Genomic DNA, 19,318 nt, shown 5'->3' with positions numbered 1-19,318 from the left:
CTGTAGTAGCAGAATTCCAAAATAAGAAGAAAACAACACACATGTCCACTTTCCCTCTTCTCTTGTCCGCTATTTGTCTGCTTTGAGGGCTGGAAGTAGAGGATACAGCTGACTGCCATGGCCAGATCACGACCCCCACCACCTGGTGCCTCCGGCCTCTCCCAGCACCTGGGGGCGCCGGGCTCATGGGCAATGCTGAACGTCAAAAGGACATTCAACTCGAGCTCCAAGCCGGGAACCTCAAGACGCTCCTCCCAATGTGTCTTCAGACAATCCCTTCTCATTCCTTTGGTCGTCACATCAGGCCTGTTCCCCTGGTCTCTTGAAGACCCTGCCCCATAGCATCCCCTCTGCTGCCCTCTGGAACTAACCTCAATTGCCGGCCCTGCCTGCTTTGCTGGAAACACTCGGCCCGCTCATTGCAGAAGCTTGAAGGAAGCTCCTGCTCTGGGCTCGCTGGAGGCACAGTGAGGCCTGTCCTCGAGACGCCTGCAGTCTGGTGGGGAGACTGGCACCGTCGGGCAGCCCCTCTCAGGAGGCGACTTGGAGCTGCAAATTGAGTATGAAAAGGAGGCAAGCATTGAGAGAGCTGGGGGAAGAGGGTTCTGGGCAAAGGGAACAGCAAGTCCAAAGGCTCAGAGGTGGGAAGGAGTTTGTCTTGTCCCAGGATGAAAAAGGTCAGTGTGGGGGGTGTATAAGGAGCCAGGGGGAGGTGGTGGAGATGAGACTGGAGAACTGGCAGGGGCCAAATAATGCAGCGTGGATGTTCAGTGCAAGAGAAGCCGTCGTCGGAGTTTTCAGAGAGGTGAGGCATGATGTGATGTTCATTTCTTAAAAACCATATTCGTGGCTTGTGGGGGGCAGGGCAAGCTTAGACATGGGGGCCCAGCAAGGAGGTCATTGCAGTGGCCTGGAGAGGAAGAACGTTGAGGAGCAGGGTGGTGGCCATGCACATAGAGCAAAAAGACAAATTCTGGCGTCTGACGCACCAGGAGGTCTGGCTGGTCACCTCAGGCTGGCTGTGAGCTCCTTGAGGCCAAGCACAGACCCTCACATGCCCAGCAGAGTGCCCATACCTGGCCGGCTCTGTAAGGGACACAGCCTGGGTCCGCATTTCCGCCCTGCAGGCACGCATGAGGATGCTCCGTGGATGAGGCTACCGGAGCCCACAGCTCTCTCTGTGGGGAAAGGCGCTTTGCTCCAAGAAGCTTAGAATTGGAGTCAGAGGCAAACCATACTCAGACATGACCCAGAAAACTGGCCGCTGATCCAAGACCTCAGGGCTGTCAACTAGGACGAAGCAGCAGAGGTCTCTGAGAACCCAGCCAGGACAAGGGCTTCGAGACAGTAACTGACCTCTAAGTGGTGAAGAGTAAATACATATTTTTTTAATTAATTAATTAATTTATTTTTGGCTGCATTGGGTCTCCGTTGCTGCACGTGGGCTTTCTCTAGTTGCGGCGAGCGGGGGCTACTCTTTTATGTGGTGTGTGGTCTTCTCATTGCGGTGGCTTCTCTTGTTGCGGAGCACGGGCTCTAGGCGTGCAGGGTTCAGTAGTTGTGGCTCACGGGCTCTAGAGCGCAGGCTCAGTAGTTGTGGCTCATGGGCTCTAGAGCGCAGGCTCAGTAGTTGTGGCGCATGGGCTTCGTTGCTCTGCGGCATGTGGGATCTTCCCAGATCAGAGCTCGAACCCATATCCCCTGCACTGACAGGTGGATTCTTAACCACTGCGCCACCAGGGAAGCCCAAGAGTAAATACATATTGAGAAGGTGTCTCCAGTGGTAGAGAAACGCAGTCTAAACAGAACATGAGGGTGGCTGACAAAAGAAGCCTTTCGGTTAAACATGGAGCCTCGCCCAACACTGATGACTCTTTAAAAACACTGGAAATTGTCTTTTCTGCTGTGGGGGAAAAAAAAATGCCTCCCTGTGTGCCAGAAAGAAAAGGATGTGGTCAGGAAGGAAGGGGGTGGAGGCAGAGGTGGGAGGGTGGTATTTACAGGCTTCTCGGAGTCTGACATAAACAGTGCAGAATGAGGAAAAGCCTAATTTTAAAACTTACTCTGTAATCATGGTGCAGACCATCTGAGAATCGGGATGTGTGCCAGTGCCGGGGCTGGGATTGGTGCCTGAGTGGGCTGGGAAGCTACCCAGGGGCCATGGGCTTCGTGACTCCCTGGGTGATACAGGGTATTGGCTTCCCCCCAGCCCCACCTCCGCCCTCTCCCAGCCCTGAGCTCTGCTCCTTCCAAAGGGTCTTCTCTCCACCCTCTCCCTCTCGACCTCCCTGCCCACCAAGGACTGCTGTCTCCAGAGCCTCCTGTGCAGGGGTTTGGGGGTGAGGAAAGATGCTGGGCACTGCCTCTGCCGAGTCAGAAGTGTTGCTGGGCAGGAGGCTTCCCAGGACATAGGCACATGACTCTTCTCAGCACTGGATGGAGAAGAAAAGCTGAATTCTCAGAAAGCGTAGTGTTCTCTTTAACTAAACTTTCCACGTGCCTGACTGGTAACTCTATTGGTCTGAGCCATGACATAAAGAAACAGGGTAGGGGCCTCTCTTCCACCCTCTAAGCACAGCAAAGTTTACACAGCGGTCAGTCTTCTTTAAGAGCAGATGCACTGAGGCGGTTAGACCACAGGTTCTCAGAACAGCACCTGGCATGTGACCAGGACTGATACCCAGCTACAGAACTGCCTCTGCTCTCTCTACACTAACCCTATAGTTGCTGGATTTGGGACAGAACCAGGGCCCGAGAAGGAACCTGGGTAGCCAGGGAGGATGCTCTTGGGGAGAAGGGAGTCTCTTTAGCCATTGTTCTAAAACTGTTTTAATATTTTAACAACAGATATGGTGAGAGCAGTGTGCCAGCTAATGTCATCCATGATTGTTATTATTTTTCAGAGCCTTTGGAGAACTAATTTAGTACCGGGGAGTCACTTTAGGGAACACGTGTGATTTAGAATAAGATCTTGTGTTCGCAACTCACTTCTGCCCAGCACTAGCTGTGTGACCTTGAGCAGGTTCCTTATGGTGTAATGGAAATGGAATGATGCCCATGTCGTGCGATCCATGTAAGAAGTAGGTGCAATGCTGTTTCCAAGAGTAAATGTTAATACTAAACAGATGTGAATAAAACTCACATACCCAAAGAAAATTCAGGGTTGGAACTGTCCATGGTTCCAGAGCTGTGGATACAGATCTCCCACCTGTTACCCATCCCTAATATTTGTAGGGTCCAGGGGAAGAATGAAGGCCCACGTACCGTATTTTAAAATATTAATTTTAAGCCGAACTAACAAAATGCTAAATGTATAATTCAGACTAACAGAACGCTAAGTTCTATCCTCTGACCTTGACAGATGTATCTTTATAACAACCTGAAAGCCATGTTCAGGTTTAGAATTCTTGGATTCCAAAAGTTCTGTGCCAGATGTAGCAGCATAGGAATAGCCAACCTTTGGCCCCTGGTTCCGTTTCTCTTCCTTCCCCTTGCTCTGTACCGTATCGAGATATGGACCATCACACATATGCATGTGAACGTTTAACATGTGTATGTCCAAACTCCATGCATACCCCCAACAAACAGCCTTGGGGCCAGGGGTGTACACACAGGTGGAGCGGACCCCTTAGGAAAACAGACCAGGAGAAAAGCCTGTGTAGACCCTGAAGGCAAGTTTGGGGCCATCTGAGCTGGATCCCAGATACCCGGAGGGTGGTCTAGAAGGAGGGGCACAGGTTCTAGGTGGGCATGCTCTCTTAGCCCCACAAACTCCTTGCCCGGTGTGTAAGGGCATAGCCAGAAGATTACTAGAGTGGGTACCTATAAAGTGTTGAGCCAGGCAGGGACTTTTCTTACCTAGGCCTAAGTGCAGTACCATCCCGGATGGCCTCCCCTAGGAGCTCTACAGGCTTGAAACCATCAGTCCTCGCCATGTGTGGCCCCCCTGACTCCCATTCCAGTCTCCATCAGGGAACAGTAGTCTCAGCAGTGCCCCTGCACACCTGCCCGCTCCCTGCCTTCAAGAATGCTGCTGCTGGCCCCCGATGGGGCCATCATCCCCTTGATGACCACAGGGCTTTGGCAAGAGCAAAGCAAGGCTCCTTCAGAGAGGTTGCTCTGGCGCTCATGGACACTAGGAGAACTTGGCTGGGTCTGGGTGGAGACCTGGACCTCAACCCAGGGACCACTTATTTGAATGAAATGCTTCACATGGGCTTGTTTGATTGAGATTTGTCTCTTTCTTCTAAAAATGGAACGCAGAAAGCACGTAGGTTGCAATAATCGATGTTTTCATTATTAGCTCCATTGGTGAGTCCAGTAGCTGTGAGCTTTGGGTCAATGGCTGATTGTCTGAAAGGAAAACACTGTTTATCACAGTGAGGAGAAGGGCGATTGGAGAAGGAGGGGAACGAGATGATAAGAACTAATATTGACCGAGTGTGTTACAGTTTACGAAGCAGTTGCTCACAGATCATCACCTCATTTGATCCTGGTGATAGCCCTGAGATTAAGGAGGCGGGGTTATTTTTCTCCCCATTTCACACAAGAGCAGCCTGAGGCTGACTTGCTGAGGTCAGCCAGCTGTCACCTTGGGATTGACATCCAAGACTCCTGAGGGCAGTCTTTGTTGCTTCCTCCATTCACCACACCAAAGACTTCAAAGAAAGAGAGATGAAAGTTAGAACTCAAAGGAGCTCTTCCCACAGTGTGATGCAGTAGAAAAGACAGAGTTTGGGGCCAGGGAGGCTTGCCTTTACACCCTGGCACCGCCCCTTACCATCTATATGACTTGGCCTAGTCCACTTTTCCTCATGGATGAACAGCGTATAATAATCCCTGCCTCATATAGTTACTATTAAGTGCTTGCACGTGGAAGGGTTCAGTGGCTGTTCATTTCCTTTTTCTCTAACACTGCCCCGTCTCTGTTCCTTACTGATAACTAACCTTCAATGTAACGTACTTTGTGCCACGCTGTGTTAAGTACTTCCCTTCATTATGTCATTTAATTCTCACACCAAGTACATCAAGTAAGTCCTGTTCTTACATCTATTTGATAAATGGGGAAACTGGTATAGAAATGGCAAGTAACTTGTCTAGTAAGTGGTAGCTACTAAGTGATAGCACTAGGTTTACAAGCCTAGACAGCCTGGCTCCAGAAATCCTCCCTTCAGCTTCTTTGCTTGAGCAGCTCTCTACTTTATCTTTCTTGTCCCCTTCATTGCCCAACTTCTTTTTTTTTTTCTGTACACGGGCCTCTCACTGTTGTGGCCTCTGCTGTTGCGGAGCACAGGCTCCGGACGCGCAGGCCCAGCGGCCATGACTCATGCGCCCAGCCGCTCTGCGGCATGTGGGATCTTCCCGGAGCGGGGCACGAACCCGTGTTCCCTGCATCGGCAGGCGGACTCTCAACCACTGCGCCACCAGGAAAGCCCCATTGCCCAACTTCTTGAAGGAACTCCCTGAACTCTCCATTTTTTCTTGTGTTTATTCATTCCCTCCATAACCCCTTACAGAATGACCTCCACCAGCATATCTTTACTGCTGTCTTGATAGTAAATCTAATGGCTTTTTCTTAACCCCACTCTCTTCCATTTGTGTGGCTTTTGACAGTGATGACTCCCTGAAATTCTCTTGACTTTGTAAACAAGTTCTACCCCCGCTTCACTGGCTATTCTGCTTTTCAGATTCCTCTTTGTCTTCTGGCCATCTAACAAGCCCCCTAAGATCTCTGTTTCATCCCCAGAGATCTCACACATCCCCATCACATCAACCAATTCTCTCCATGCAGATAGTTGCCAAATTTACATCTCTAGCCCTGATTTGCTCCTAAGCTCTAGACCCAACTTTGCAACTTCATAAAAGCAGCAGCATCCCAACTGAAAATAGTCTCCTCCCATCTTTCACTTCAGATCAATTCAACGCTTACTTATTTAACAAATAATGTTGAACTCCTGTGTGTCAGGCACTGTTGTCGGTACTGTAGATACAGCAGTGAATAAATTGTCAGTACTGGAGATATGGCAGTGAATAAAACATAGGAAATCCCTGCCTTCTTTGGGGTTATATTTAGGGAGTGAGATGAGGCGAGATAGACCATTAGCTAAGTAAATTATATAGTATATTAGACAGTGCTATAAAGAAAAATAAATCAGGGGTGGGGAGGGCTGGGGCAGGAAGTTGCCATTTTGAATATGACTGTCAGGAAATATTGCACTGAGTGCATGATATTTGAGCCAGGAATGATGGAGGCAAGGGAGCAAGCCTTTCAGATAATTATAATATAATCTGGGACCTGTAAAGATCTGGATATATCCATGGGAGCACAGAAGAGAAGGCTTCCTGGAGGAGGTGATACATGCAATGATTCTCAAATGTCAAGTAGTTAAACACAGTGAGACTTTAGGAGAGGAAAGAGCAGTGCAGGCAGATGGCACAGCGTGAGCAAAAGGGCAGAGGTGAGAAACAGCATGGTATGTGGAGACAGGGAGGCCAGACTGCAGAGGGCCACATATGTCCTATTAAGGAACTTGAATGTTATCCTGTAGGTGATGCCAGTGATGTCCAGGTAAAGGAGACTTTGAAGGGTTTTAGGTAGAGAAAAGACATAATCAGATCTGCATATTTGTACATGAGTGCAGCCTAAGAGATGAATTTGAGAGGGACCAGGATTGGATGCAGAGAGCAAGTTACGGGCCATTACAGCAGACCAGGTAAGAGATGCCGAAGACTTGGATTAAACAAGGGCAGTGAGAGTTGAATGGAGAAAGGGAGATAAATTCAAGCATCGCTTATGGGGCAAATTCATAAGATGCAGTAACAACAGCTTTGGCAGTCTAGGAGAAGGCAGAGGAAGAGTGAAAGATGACCCTCACTCTGTCCTGGAAGACAGGGTGAGCAGTGGGCCAATGCCTGCAGCAGAGACGGGGGAAAGGGCCAAGTTTACGGTGGATGTGGTGAGTTTGGTTTGGGCTATGTGGAATTTGAAGTGATTTTGGCATCCCATTCAAAGTAGTCATAATGGTCACAGAGTGATTCCAATGGTGCTGTTATTCTTGGAACTTATCAGGAACTATTTGAAAACTATTACGAAAGCCAATTTATCAGCTACATAAACCAGTCATGCATTTTACAGGCAAAACTCTTTTTGCAAAAATAAAAAAGCCACGGCCTTGGAATGCACATTAATAGCTATTTTTCATAAAAGAAACAAAAATGATATGATACTTTTCAAAAAGAAACCTACTCCCTTTTCACTAGGCTTAAGTCCCTATTTGCTACGCTTAAGTCATAATGAATTTTGGCTGCTTCCAAAATCAAACCCTCCATTAATCATGTAGTCCTGGGGCCCCTGGGCCTATGGAAAAGAACATGCCTCAGACCTGAGGGATTTCCAATAGAGCAGTGGCCAAAGTCACAGCAATGGATGGAACGAGTGTGTAGCCTCCCAAGGTCACCATGCCCATTAGCTACACTCACCAAGTGCCTTTGTTTTTGTTTTTGTTTTACATCTTTATTGGAGTATAATTGCTTTACAATGCTGTGTAGTTTCTGTTGTATAACAAAGTGAGTCAGCTATATGTGTGTGTCTGTATATATATATCTCCACATATCCCCTCCCTCTTGAGCCTCCCTCCCACCCTCCCAATCTCACACCTCTAGGTGGTCACAAAGCACCGAGCTGATCTCCCTGTGCTATGCAGCTGCTTTCCACTAGCTATTTATTTCACATTTGGTAGTGTATATATGCCACTCTAAATTCATCCCAGCTTCCCCTTCCCCCCAACCATGTCCTCAAGTCCATTCTCTACATCTGCGTCTTTATTCCTGTCCTGCCCCTAGGTTCATCAAAACAATTTTTTTTAGATTCCATATATATGTGTTAGCATATGGTGTTTGTTTTTCTCTTTCTGACTTACTTCACTCTGTATGGCAGACTCTAGGTCCATCCACCTCACTACAAATAACTATTTCATTTCTTTTTATGGCTGAGTAATATTCCATTGTATATGTGTGCCACATCTTCTTTATCCATTCATCTGTCAGTGGACACTTAGGTTGCTTCCATGTCCTGGCTATTGTAGCTAGCGCTGCAATGAACATTGTGGTACATGTCTCTTTTTGAATTATGGTTTTCTCAGGGTATATGCCCTGAGAAAGTAGTGGGATTGCTGGGTCATATGGTAGTTCTGTTTTTAGTTTTTAAGGAACCTCCATACTTTTTCCCATAGTGGCTGTATAAATTTACATTCCCACCAATAGTGCAAGAGGGTTCCCTTTTCTCCACACCTTCTCCAGCATTTATTGTTTGTAGTTTTGTTTTTTGTTTTTTTTTTTTCTCGGTACATGGGCCTCTCACTGTTGTGGCCTCTCCCGTTGTGGAGCACAGGCTCCAAACGTGCAGGCTCAGCGGCCATGGCTTACAGGCCCAGCCGCTCCACGGCATGTGGGATCTTCCCGGAGCGGGGCACGAACCCGTGTCCCCTGCATTGGCAGGCGGACTCTCAACCACTGTGCCACCAGGGAAGCCCAAGTTTATTTTTGTGTATGGTGTTAGGAAGTGTTATAATTTCATTTTTTTACATGTAGCTGTCCAGTTTTCCCAGCACAACTTATTGAAGAGGCTGTCTTTTCTCCATTCTTGCCATATACTCTTGCCTCCTTTGTCAAAGATAAGGTGACCATATGTGCATGGGTTTATCTCTGGGCTTTCTATCCTGCTCCATTGATCTATATTTCTGTTTCTGTGCCAGTACCATACTTTCTTGATTACTGTAGCTTTGTAGTATAGTCTGAAGTCAGGGAGCCTGATTCCTCCAGCTCTGTTTTTCTTTCTCAAGATTGCTTTCGCTATTCGGGGTCTTTTGTGTTTCCATACAAATTGTAAAATTTTTTGTTCTAGTTCTGTGAAAAATGCCATTGGTAGTCTGATAGGGATTGCATTGAATCTGTAGATTGCTTTGGGTTGTATAGTCATTTTCACAATGTTGATTCTTCCTGTCCAGGAACATAGTATATCTCTCCATCTGTTTGTATCATCTTTACTTTCTCTCATCAGTGTCTTATAGTTTTCTGCATACAGGTCTTTTGTCTCCTTAGGTAGGTTTATTCCTAGGTATTTTATTCTTGTTGCAATGGTAAATGGGAGTGTTTCCTTAATTTCTCTTTCAGATTTTTCATCATTAGTGTATAGGAATGCAAGAGATTTCTGTGCTTTAATTTTGTATCCTGCTACTCTACCAAATTCATTGATTGGCTCTAGTAGCTTTCTGGTAGCATCTTTAGGATTCTCTATGTATAGTATCATGTCATCTGCAAACTTGAGAGCTTTACTTCTTCTTTTCTGATTTGGATTTCTTTTGTTTCTTTTTCTTCTCTGACTGCTGTGGCTAAAACTTCCAAAACGTTGTTGAATAATAGTGGTGAGAGTGGACACCCTTGCCTTGTTCCTGATCTTAGAGGAAATGCTTTCTGTTTTTCACCATTGAGAATGCTGTTGGCTGTGGGTTTGTCATATATGGCCTTTATTATGTTGAGTTAGGTTCCCTCTATGCCCACTTTCTGGAGAGTTTTTCTCATAAATGGGTGTTGAATTTTGTTGAAAGCTTTTTCTGCATCTGTTGAGATGATCATATGGTTTTTATCCTTCTATTTGTTAACATGGTGTATCACATTGATTGATTTGCATATATTGAAGAATCCTTGCATTCCTGGAATAAACCCCACTTGATCATCATGTACGATCCTTCTAATGTGCTGTTGTTGGATTCTGTTTGCTATGATTTTGTTGAGGATTTTTGCATCTGTGTTCATCAGTGATATTGGCCTGTAGTTTTCTTTTTTGTGACATCTTTGGTTTTGGTATCAGGGTGATGGTGGCCTCGTAGAATGAATTTGGGAGTGTTCCTCCCTCTGCTATATTTTGGAAGAGTTTGAGAAGGATGGGTGTTAGCTCTTCTCTAAATGTTTGATAGAATTCACCTGTGAAGCCATCTGGTCCTGGGCTTTTGTTTGTTGGAAGATTTTTAATCACAGTTTCAATTTCAGTGCTTGTGATTGGTCTGTTCATATTTTCTGTTTCTTCCTGGTTCAGTCTTTGAAGGTTGTACTTTTCTAAGAATTTCTCCATTTCTTCCAGGTTGTCCATTTTATTGACATGTAGTTGCTTGTAGTAGTCTCTCATTATCCTTTGTATATCTGATGCCTTTGTTTTGATGTGATGATTAAGAAGTCTATTTTATTTCTCTCTTCCAGAGAATCCTCCAAGACAAGGGTAGCTTTCCTTCTTTCTCTTTCAAGACAGGAACAAGAGTGCAACTTTATTGTATTACCTCTGTTTTCAGAAAATCTGGGACCAAACTAAGCTTTGTGATTTTCCCACAAAACTGACCTCTAGACCCTGGGCCCGAGTCACTGCTCACATAGCTCTGGACAGGAAAATGGAGAAAAAACATGAATGTAAAGACTCTATAGACAAAGTAATTGAATAGAATGCCAAGCTAGCCAGTCCTGAAAAGGACAGTGTTATAACAAGCCAAACTCCCCGGGCAACATGCCACAGATGGCCCGGTGTTTAGGACAGGAGGGCAAGTACAATTTTACACTTATTGGGAATACTTGTCCTCCAGTCCCACAGAGGAAACCAAATGCCAGCAGAGCCCGATCACTGTAAATAAAATGAAGAACAGGGTTGAAGCAACACAGAAAATGAATGCCTGGTGACTGAATAATTGTCACAACCCTTTGACTCGGGGCACAAAACTGCCTCCAGTGTGACCATTTCATCAACCCAGCAGGCAGACTGGTTCTCACTTAACCTGAACTTGTATGATTTTACCCCACTCAAACAACACTTATTCCCTTTTGTACAGTAAGAAGTGGCTATAGAATTATCTGGGAGCTACTCCTTGGCCCAGCTACAACTAGCATGGGTAACGAAATGGTAACTTAAGTCTCTAACTTTATGCATCAAGTCAATTCCTCTTACTTAGTTTCTGCCAAGCATTATACACTGCAGTTTTTCCCAGCGGTTATCAAGGGCATGGAGGCAAGAGAAAAGGTTCTTGCAGCTGTGGGCTCACCTCCTCTCCAGGCAATCCAGCCTGCCCCTCCCTTCAGGCTGGGGCTGCCTAGCATCGGGAGTACTGTGGGGGGCAGCAGGAGGCAGCAGTCAGTTTCTCCATGTCCCTGTGTGAAGGATTCTGAGACAGTTCAGTATTAACCTGGCAATACAACTCCCTTTTAGGCCATTGGTTTAAAGTCCTGCAGGGACAGTGGCACCCACTGGCACCGGCTTATCACATTGGAACAAGCTTCTAAATATTTGTGCCCCACCATGAGTCGAAGGTGCCCTCCGCCTCTTTAGGAGACTCTCCAAGACCAACACACAAGGAAGCAAAATTGGTGAGGGGGGCTTCCCTGGTGGTGCAGTGGTTGAGAGTCCACCTGCCGATGCAGGGGACACGGGTTCGTGCCCCAGTCTGGGACGATCCCACATGCCACAGAGCGGCTAGGCCCGTGAGCCATGGCCACTGAGCCTGCGCGTCCGGAGCCTGTGCTCCGCAATGGGAGAGGCCACAGTAGTGAGAGGCCCACGTACCACAAAAGAAAACCAAAAACTGGTGAGAGGTTAAATAACCTACCTAAGATCATACAACTGCAGTGTGGCTGACAGCGTTTTGGTGCTCTCGCTGGGTGTCAGGCCTCTGAAGGAGGAGAGCCGAGTTCAGGACATTGGTCCACCAGAGACCTCCCAGCTCCACATAATATCAAATGGCAAAAGCTCTCCCAGAGATCTCATGCTCAATGCTAAGACTCAGCTCCACTTGACAACCAGCAAGCTACAGTGCTGGACACCCTATGCCAAACAACTAGCAAGACAGGAACATAAACTCACCCATTAGCAGAGAGGCTGCCTGAAATCATAATAAGGTAACAGACACCCCAAAACACACCACCGGACGCGATCCTGCCCACCAGAAAGACAACATCCAGCCTCATCCACCAGAACACAGGCACCAGTCCCCTCTACCAGGAAGCCTACACAACACACTGAACCAACCTTAGCCACTGGGGGCAGACACCAAAAACAATGGGAACTACAAACCTGCAGCCTCTGAAAAGGAGATCCCAAACACAGTGACTTAAGCACAATGGGAAAACAGAGAAATATGTAGCAGATGAAGGAGCAAGGTAAAAACCCATCAGACCAAACAAAGGAAGAGGAAATAGGCAGTCTACCTGAAAAAGAATTCAGAGTAATGATAGTAAAGATGCTCCAAAATCTTGGAAATAGAATGGAGAAAATACAAGAAATGTTTAACAAGAACCTAGAAGAACTAAAGAGCAAACAAACAATGATGGACAACACAATAAATGAAATTACAAATTCTCTAGAAGGAATCAATAGGAGAATAACTGAGGCAGAAGAAAGGATAAGTGACCTGGAAGACAAAATAGTGGAAATAACTACCACAGAGCAGAATAGAGAAAAAAAGAACTGAGGACAGTCTCAGAGACCTCTGGGACAATATTAAATGCACCAACATTTGAATTATAGGAATCCCAGGAGAAGAAGAGAAAAAGAAAGGATCTGAGAAAATATTTGAAGAGATTATAGTTGAAAACTTCCCTAACATGGGAAAAGATATAGTCAATCAAGTCTATGAAAGAAATAATGAGATCACTGAAGAAATCAAAGAGAAATCAAAAAGTACCTAGAAAAAAATGACAAAACATGACAACCCAAAACCTATGGGATGCAGCAAAAGCCATTCTAAGAGGGAACATTATAAAAAAAAATCCTACCTCAAGAAACAAGAAACATCTCAAATAAACAACCTAACCTTACACCTAAAGAAATTAGAGAAAGAAGAATAAAAACACCCCAAAGTTAGCAGAAGGAAAGAAATCATAAAGCTCAGGTCAGAAATAAATGAAAAGTAAATGAAGGAAACAGTAGCAAAGATCAATAAAACTAAAAGCTGGTTCTTTGAGAAGATAAACAAAATTGATAAAAAATTAGCCAGACTCATCAAGAAAAGAAGGGAGGGGCTTCCCTGGTGGCACAGTGGTTGAGAGTCCCCCTGCCGAAGCAGGGGACACAGGTTCATGCCCCGGCCCAGGAAGATCCCATATGCCGCGGGCGGCTAGGCCCGTGAGCCATGGCCGCTGAGCCTGCGCGTCTGGAGCCTGTGCTCCGCAAGGGGAGAGGCCACAACAGTGAGAGGCCCGCGTACCGCAAAAAAAAAAAAAAGAAAAGAAAAGAAGGGAGAAGACTCAAATCAATAGAATTAGAAATGAAAAAGAAGTAACAACTGACACTGCAGAAATACAAAGGATCATGAGAGATTCCTACAAACAACTATATGCCAATAAAATGGACAACCTGGAAGAAATGGAGAAATTCTTAGAAAAGTACAACCTTCCAAGACTGAACCAGGAAGAAACAGAAAATATGAACAGACCAATCACAAGCACTGAAATTGAAACTGTGATTAAAAATCTCCCAACAAAAGCCCAGGACCAGATGGCATCACAGGTGAATTCTATCAAACATTTAGAGAAGAGCTAACACCCATCCTTCTCAAACTCTTCCAAAATATAGCAGAGGGAGGAACACTCCCAAATTCATTCTACAAGACCACCATCACCCTGATACCAAAACCAGACAAATAAGTCACAAAAAAAGAAAACTACAGGCCAATATCACTGATGAACATAGATGCAAAAATCCTCAACAAAATCATAGCAAACAGAATCCAACAGCACATTAAAACGATCATACACCATGATCAAGTGGGGTATATCCCAGTAATGCAAGGATTCTTCAATATATGCAATCAGTCAATGTAATATACCATATTAACAAGTAGAATGATAAAAACCATATGATAATCTCAACAGATGCAGAAAAAGCTTTCAATAAAATTCAACACCCATTTATGAGAAAAACTCTCCAGAATGTGGGCATAGGGGGAACCTACCTCAACATAATAAAGGCCATATATGACAAACCCACAGCCAACATCGTTCTCAATGGTGAAAAACTGAAACCATTTCCTCTAAGATCAGGGAAAAGACAAGAGTGCCCACTCTCACCACTATTATTCAACAACGTTTTGGAAGTTTTAGCCACAGCAATCAGAAAAGAAAAAGAAATAAAAGAAATCCAAATCAGAAAAGAAGAAGTAAAGCTCTCAAGTTTGCAGATGACATGATACTATACATAGAGAATCCTAAAGATGCTACCAGAGAGCTACTAGAGCTAATCAGTGAATTTGGTAGTGTAGCAGGATACAAAATTAAAGCACAGAATCTCTTGCATTCCTATACACTAATGATGAAAAATCTGAAAGAGAAATTAAGGAAACACTCCCATTTACCATTGCAACAAAAAGAATAAAATACCTAGGAATAAACCTACCTAAGGAGACAAAAGACCTGTATGCAGAAAACTATAAGACACTGATGAGAGAAAGTAAAGATGATACAAACAGATGGAGAGATATACTATGTTCCTGGACAGGAAGAATCAACATTGTGAAAATGACTATACAACCCAAAGCAATCTACAGATTCAATGCAATCCCTATCAGACTACCAATGGCATTTTTCACAGAACTAGAACAAAAAATTTTACAATTTGTATGGAAACACAAAAGACTCCTAATAGCCAAAGCAATCTTGAGAAAGAAAACAGAGCTGGAGGAATCAGGCTCCCTGACTTCAGACTATACTTCAAAGCTACAGTAACCAAGACAGTATGGTACTGGCCCAGAAACAGAAATATAGACTAATTGAACAGGATAGGAAAACCAGAGATAAACCCCCGCACATATGGTCACCTTATTTTCATAATGGAGGCAAGAATATTCAGTGGAGGAAAGACAGCCTCTTGAATAAGTTGTGTTGGGAAAACTGGAGAGCTACATTTAAAAGAAGTAAATTAGAACACTTCCTAACACCATACACAAAAATAAACTCAAAATGGATTAAAGAGTTAAAGGTAAGGCCAGACATTATAAAACTCTTAGAGGAAAACATAGGCAGAACACTCTATGACATAAATCACTGCAAGATCCTTTTTGACTCACCTCCTAGAGGAATGGAAATAAAAACAAAATTAAACAAATGGGACCTAATGAAACTTAAAAGCTTTTGCACAGCAAAGGAAACCATAAACAAGATGAAAAGGCAACCCTCATAAAGAGAGAAAATATTTGCAAATGAAGCAACTGACAAGGGATTAATCTCCAAAATTTACAAGCAGCTCATGCAGCTCCATATCAAAAGAACAACCCAATCCAAACATGGCCAGAGACCTAAATAGACATTTCTCCAGAGAAGATATACAGATTGCCAACAAACACATGAAAGGATGCTCAACATCACTAATTGTTAGAGAAATGCAAATCAAAACTACGAGGTATCACCTCATACCAGTCAAAATGGCCATTTCCCTGGTGGTGCAGCGGTTGGGAACCCACCTGCCAATACAGGGGACACGGGTTCGAGCCCTGGGCATGGGAGATCCCACATGCCACAGAGCAACTAAGTCCGTGTTCCACAACTACTGAGCCTGCACTCTAGAGCCCATGAGCCACAGCTACTGAAGCCTGCATGCCTAGAGCCCATGCTCCGCAACAAGAGAAGACACCGCAACGAGAAGCCCTCACAGCACAACAAAGAGCAGCCCCCGCTCACCACAACTAGAGAAAGCCCTAGCGCAGCAACAAAGACCCAGCACAGCCAAAACTAAAGAAAGAAATAAATAGATTTATTTTTTTAAAAAATCTACAAACAATACGTGCTGGAGAGGGGGTGTGGAGAAAAGGGAACCCTCTTGCAGTGTTGGTGGGAATGTAAATTGATACAGCCACTATGGAGAACTGTATGGAGGTTCCTTAAAAAACTAAAAATAGAACTACCGTACGACCTAGCAATCCCACTACTGGGCATATACCCTGAGAAAACCATAATTCAATAAGAGTCATGTACCACAATGTTCATTGCAGCTCTATTTACAATAGCTAGGACATGGAAGCAACCTAAATGCCCATCAACAGATGAATGAATAAAGAAGATGTGGCACATATATACAATGGAATATTACTGAGCCATAAAAAGAAACGAAATTTAGTCATTTGTAGTGAGGTGGATGGACCTAGAGTCTGTCACACAGAGTGAAGTAAGTCAGAAAGAGAAAAACAAATACCATATGCTAACACATATATGTGGAATCTAAAAACTACGGTCCCGATGAACCTAGCGGCAGGACAGGAATAAAGACGCAGACATAAAGAATGGACTTGAGGACACGGAGAGGGGGAAGGGTAAGTGGGACGAAGTGAGAGAGTGGCATGGACATATATACACTACCAAATGTAAAATAGATAGCTAGTGGGAAGCAACCGCATAGCACAGGGAGGTCAGCTCAGTGCTTTGTGACCACCTAGAAGTGTGGGATAAGGAGAGTGGGAGGGAGACGCAAGATGGAGGAGATATGGGGATATATGTATATGTATAGCTGATTCACTTTGTTATAAAGCAGAAACTAACACGCCATTGTAAAGCAATTATACTCCGATAAAGATGCTAAAAAATAACTGAATAAATAAATAATAAAATAAGCTACAAGGATATATTGTACAACACAGGAAATATGGCCAATATTTTATAATAACTAAGTGGAGTATACGCTTTAAAAATTGTGAATCATTATATTACACACATGTAACATATTTTGTTCAACTATATTTCAATAAAAATATTTAAAAAGAAAAAATAAAGTCGTAGGATATTCTATCACTTCCTAAGAGAAGAACTTCATTTCGAACAAGACTTCCCCCTCTTAGCTGATGAGCGGACAGTCTCATTTCTTTCCTTAATTATTAAATTCTCATGCAACACTGCTGAGAGTCATTCTTGGTCCCAGGAAAGGATTTATGCAGGATGCATAGCCAGGTTCTGCTGACTAAACGTCTGCCCCTAGGAGGACCCAGTCCATCTTCCCATGGCAGCTCTGGGAGCTGCTAGCCCACTGGATAGCCTGAATGCCCTCCGCTCTGGCTTCCTCCAGCATCATGTGAGGACACTTCAGAAGGCAGTGTAGCACGGTGGTCAAAAACATAGACTTTGGAGCCAGACAACTCCAAGCTCCACGCCTTACAATCTGTAGAACCCTTGGCACGTACCTTAACATCTTTAAGCCTCCACCCTCTCATGTGTAAATGGAAATAAAAATGTATTTATTTTGTGCATTAACTGAGATGACATAATTAAAGTACTCAGCACGGTGGTCGGAATAGTGCAAGCATTCAGTAAGTATCAGCTATGATGAGGATGATGAGTAGTCCATAGCACTGGGGGAGACACATGGGCTAAGAGTAGGGCACATATCCTCCTCCTTCCCTCTGTTCAAGGTTGGGAGCAGCTAGGAGTAACAAAGCACCCAGAATGGCAAGTTTGCTAAACTAAGCAATTAGACTTCCAGGCTGGACTTAAAGTTGATGGGAGAACAACACAGTAGAGACTATGTATGCCAGCCCACGGCACAACTTGCACATTGAAGTGTTTTCCCAAAGGTGACCATTATCTCCTGTGTTATCAGTTTCTATGTCTGTCTTCTAAATGCTGGATTGGCCAATGACTAGAATTTAAACAACTTTCTTTTTTGAGTAGAAATTCTACTACTTTGATTTCCTAGGAAATCAGTATAACCTTTAACCTTACCTCCCTTTGCCCTCCTTTCCACCTGATACCTCCTTCCAAGTATGTCAGATTTCAACCACCACCTTTTCTTAACAAACCTTAGAGACGCGATACTTCCTGAAAAAGTGGTTTTTGCAATCGAATGCCTCTAGGTAGTTCATTACAATTGCACCATTCCAGCTAATTGTTGCCTCATTGCACCATTCCAGCTAATTGATGCCTCTTTGTGGGTCTCATAAATGCTTCTTTGAGCTTTTTGCTTCCAGTTGGACCAGCTATGGCTTAATTTAACTTGTTCTGGTATTGCTTTTTTATTTTTGATTTGTTCTCATTTAATCCCGAAACGGCACAGCATAGAACTTTTTGACCTGAATTCCCCTCTGAACTTCCCATTTTGCCCAAGTTGACTGTGATAGTAAGTGGTGGGCATCTCTCCAGCTTTTGAAACATTCATTCAGCCTCTTCTTTTCTTGTGCATCTCTTCTGCTTTGCCAGGTCAAGCTGGGAACTGCCTGACTTGAGGGAAGGGAGAGTAAAAGCCATCAGTGACTCAGATGGGGTGAGCTACCCTTGGTACGGGAACACCACAGAAACTGTGACCCTGGTTGGCCCCACCAACAAGATCTCCAGGTTCTCCGTCAGCATGAATGACAATTTCTACCCCAGTGTGACATGGGCAGTGCCAGTGAGTGACAGCAATGTGCCACTGCTCACGAGGATCAAGAGGGACCAAAGTTTCACTACCTGGCTGGTGGCCATGAACACCACCACGAAAGAGAAGATCATTCTGCAGACAATCAAGTGGAGGATGAGGGTGGACATTGAGGTGGACCCTCTTCAGCTCTTGGGGCAACGGGCCCGGCTGGTGGGCAGGACTCAGCAGGAGCAGCCCCGGATCCTGAGCCGGATGGAACCTATCCCCCCCAACGCACTAGTGAAACCCAATGCCAACGATGCCCAGGTCCTCATGTGGAGGCCCAAGCGGGGGCCACCTCTGGTTGTGATCCCTCCTAAGTAGAAGCAGACTGGCCTGACTGTGTGTGGAGCACACGCCACTGAGACACACAGTGAGGTTGCCAGGGGTGGCAGGAGCCAAACTGAGTTTCTGAGCCAAAGCAGACCTCGTGGTTTGCCAGCCTTTGCAGCCACTTGTGAAGAGTAGAGCTGCTCCTTGGGTGGTAGAACCATAATCCTTAGGGAAAATCCCTTCCTTTTAGGAATAAAGAAATCACTGATTTGACAGACTTGCTGTGATTACCATGCAAGTAGCCATATTTTGGAGCTGACCAGGATGATCCTTTGAACTATTGACCATTTCTTTCCTGTGAGATGCAGGGGACGGAAACAAAATTAAACAGTGCCTGTGGCAAATGCTGCTTCCCAACCAATTAGAAGTGGGAGTGAAAACATCCACACCAGGTGTTTGTAAGACATACAGTTCCACTGCCCAACTGGAGGGTGCTGGGGAAAGGGTTGGAAGGAAAGTCAGGTGGTGAAGAGAATGGGCAATGGAAGGAGGAGGGAATAATTTGTTATTGCAAAATAATACCTGTGCATGTCTTAGTTAATCATCAACACACTCACTGGAATGAAAGAAACGCTAAGA

The 19,318-nt window shown here is 44.8% G+C and overlaps 1 protein-coding gene across 1 annotated transcript in view; it reads left to right on the top strand.

Annotated features, from left to right (window-relative positions):
• FAM78B (family with sequence similarity 78 member B) overlaps window positions 1-18,952 on the top strand; it is a 91,413-nt gene extending 72,461 nt beyond the window's left edge. The window contains exon 2 of the mRNA XM_065890543.1: window positions 18,208-18,952. Within this exon, the coding sequence (XP_065746615.1) occupies window positions 18,208-18,730 (523 nt within the window). The 3' untranslated portion in view covers window positions 18,731-18,952. The remainder of the gene's footprint in view (window positions 1-18,207) is intronic.
• Window positions 18,953-19,318: the final 366 nt, after the last annotated feature.

This window comes from Phocoena phocoena, chromosome 1 (genome assembly GCF_963924675.1).
Source record: "Phocoena phocoena chromosome 1, mPhoPho1.1, whole genome shotgun sequence".
Lineage (NCBI taxonomy): Eukaryota > Metazoa > Chordata > Mammalia > Artiodactyla > Phocoenidae > Phocoena > Phocoena phocoena.
The sequence above is the reverse complement of the archived record's forward strand: the minus strand, read 5'-3'. Positions and strand labels throughout refer to the sequence as shown.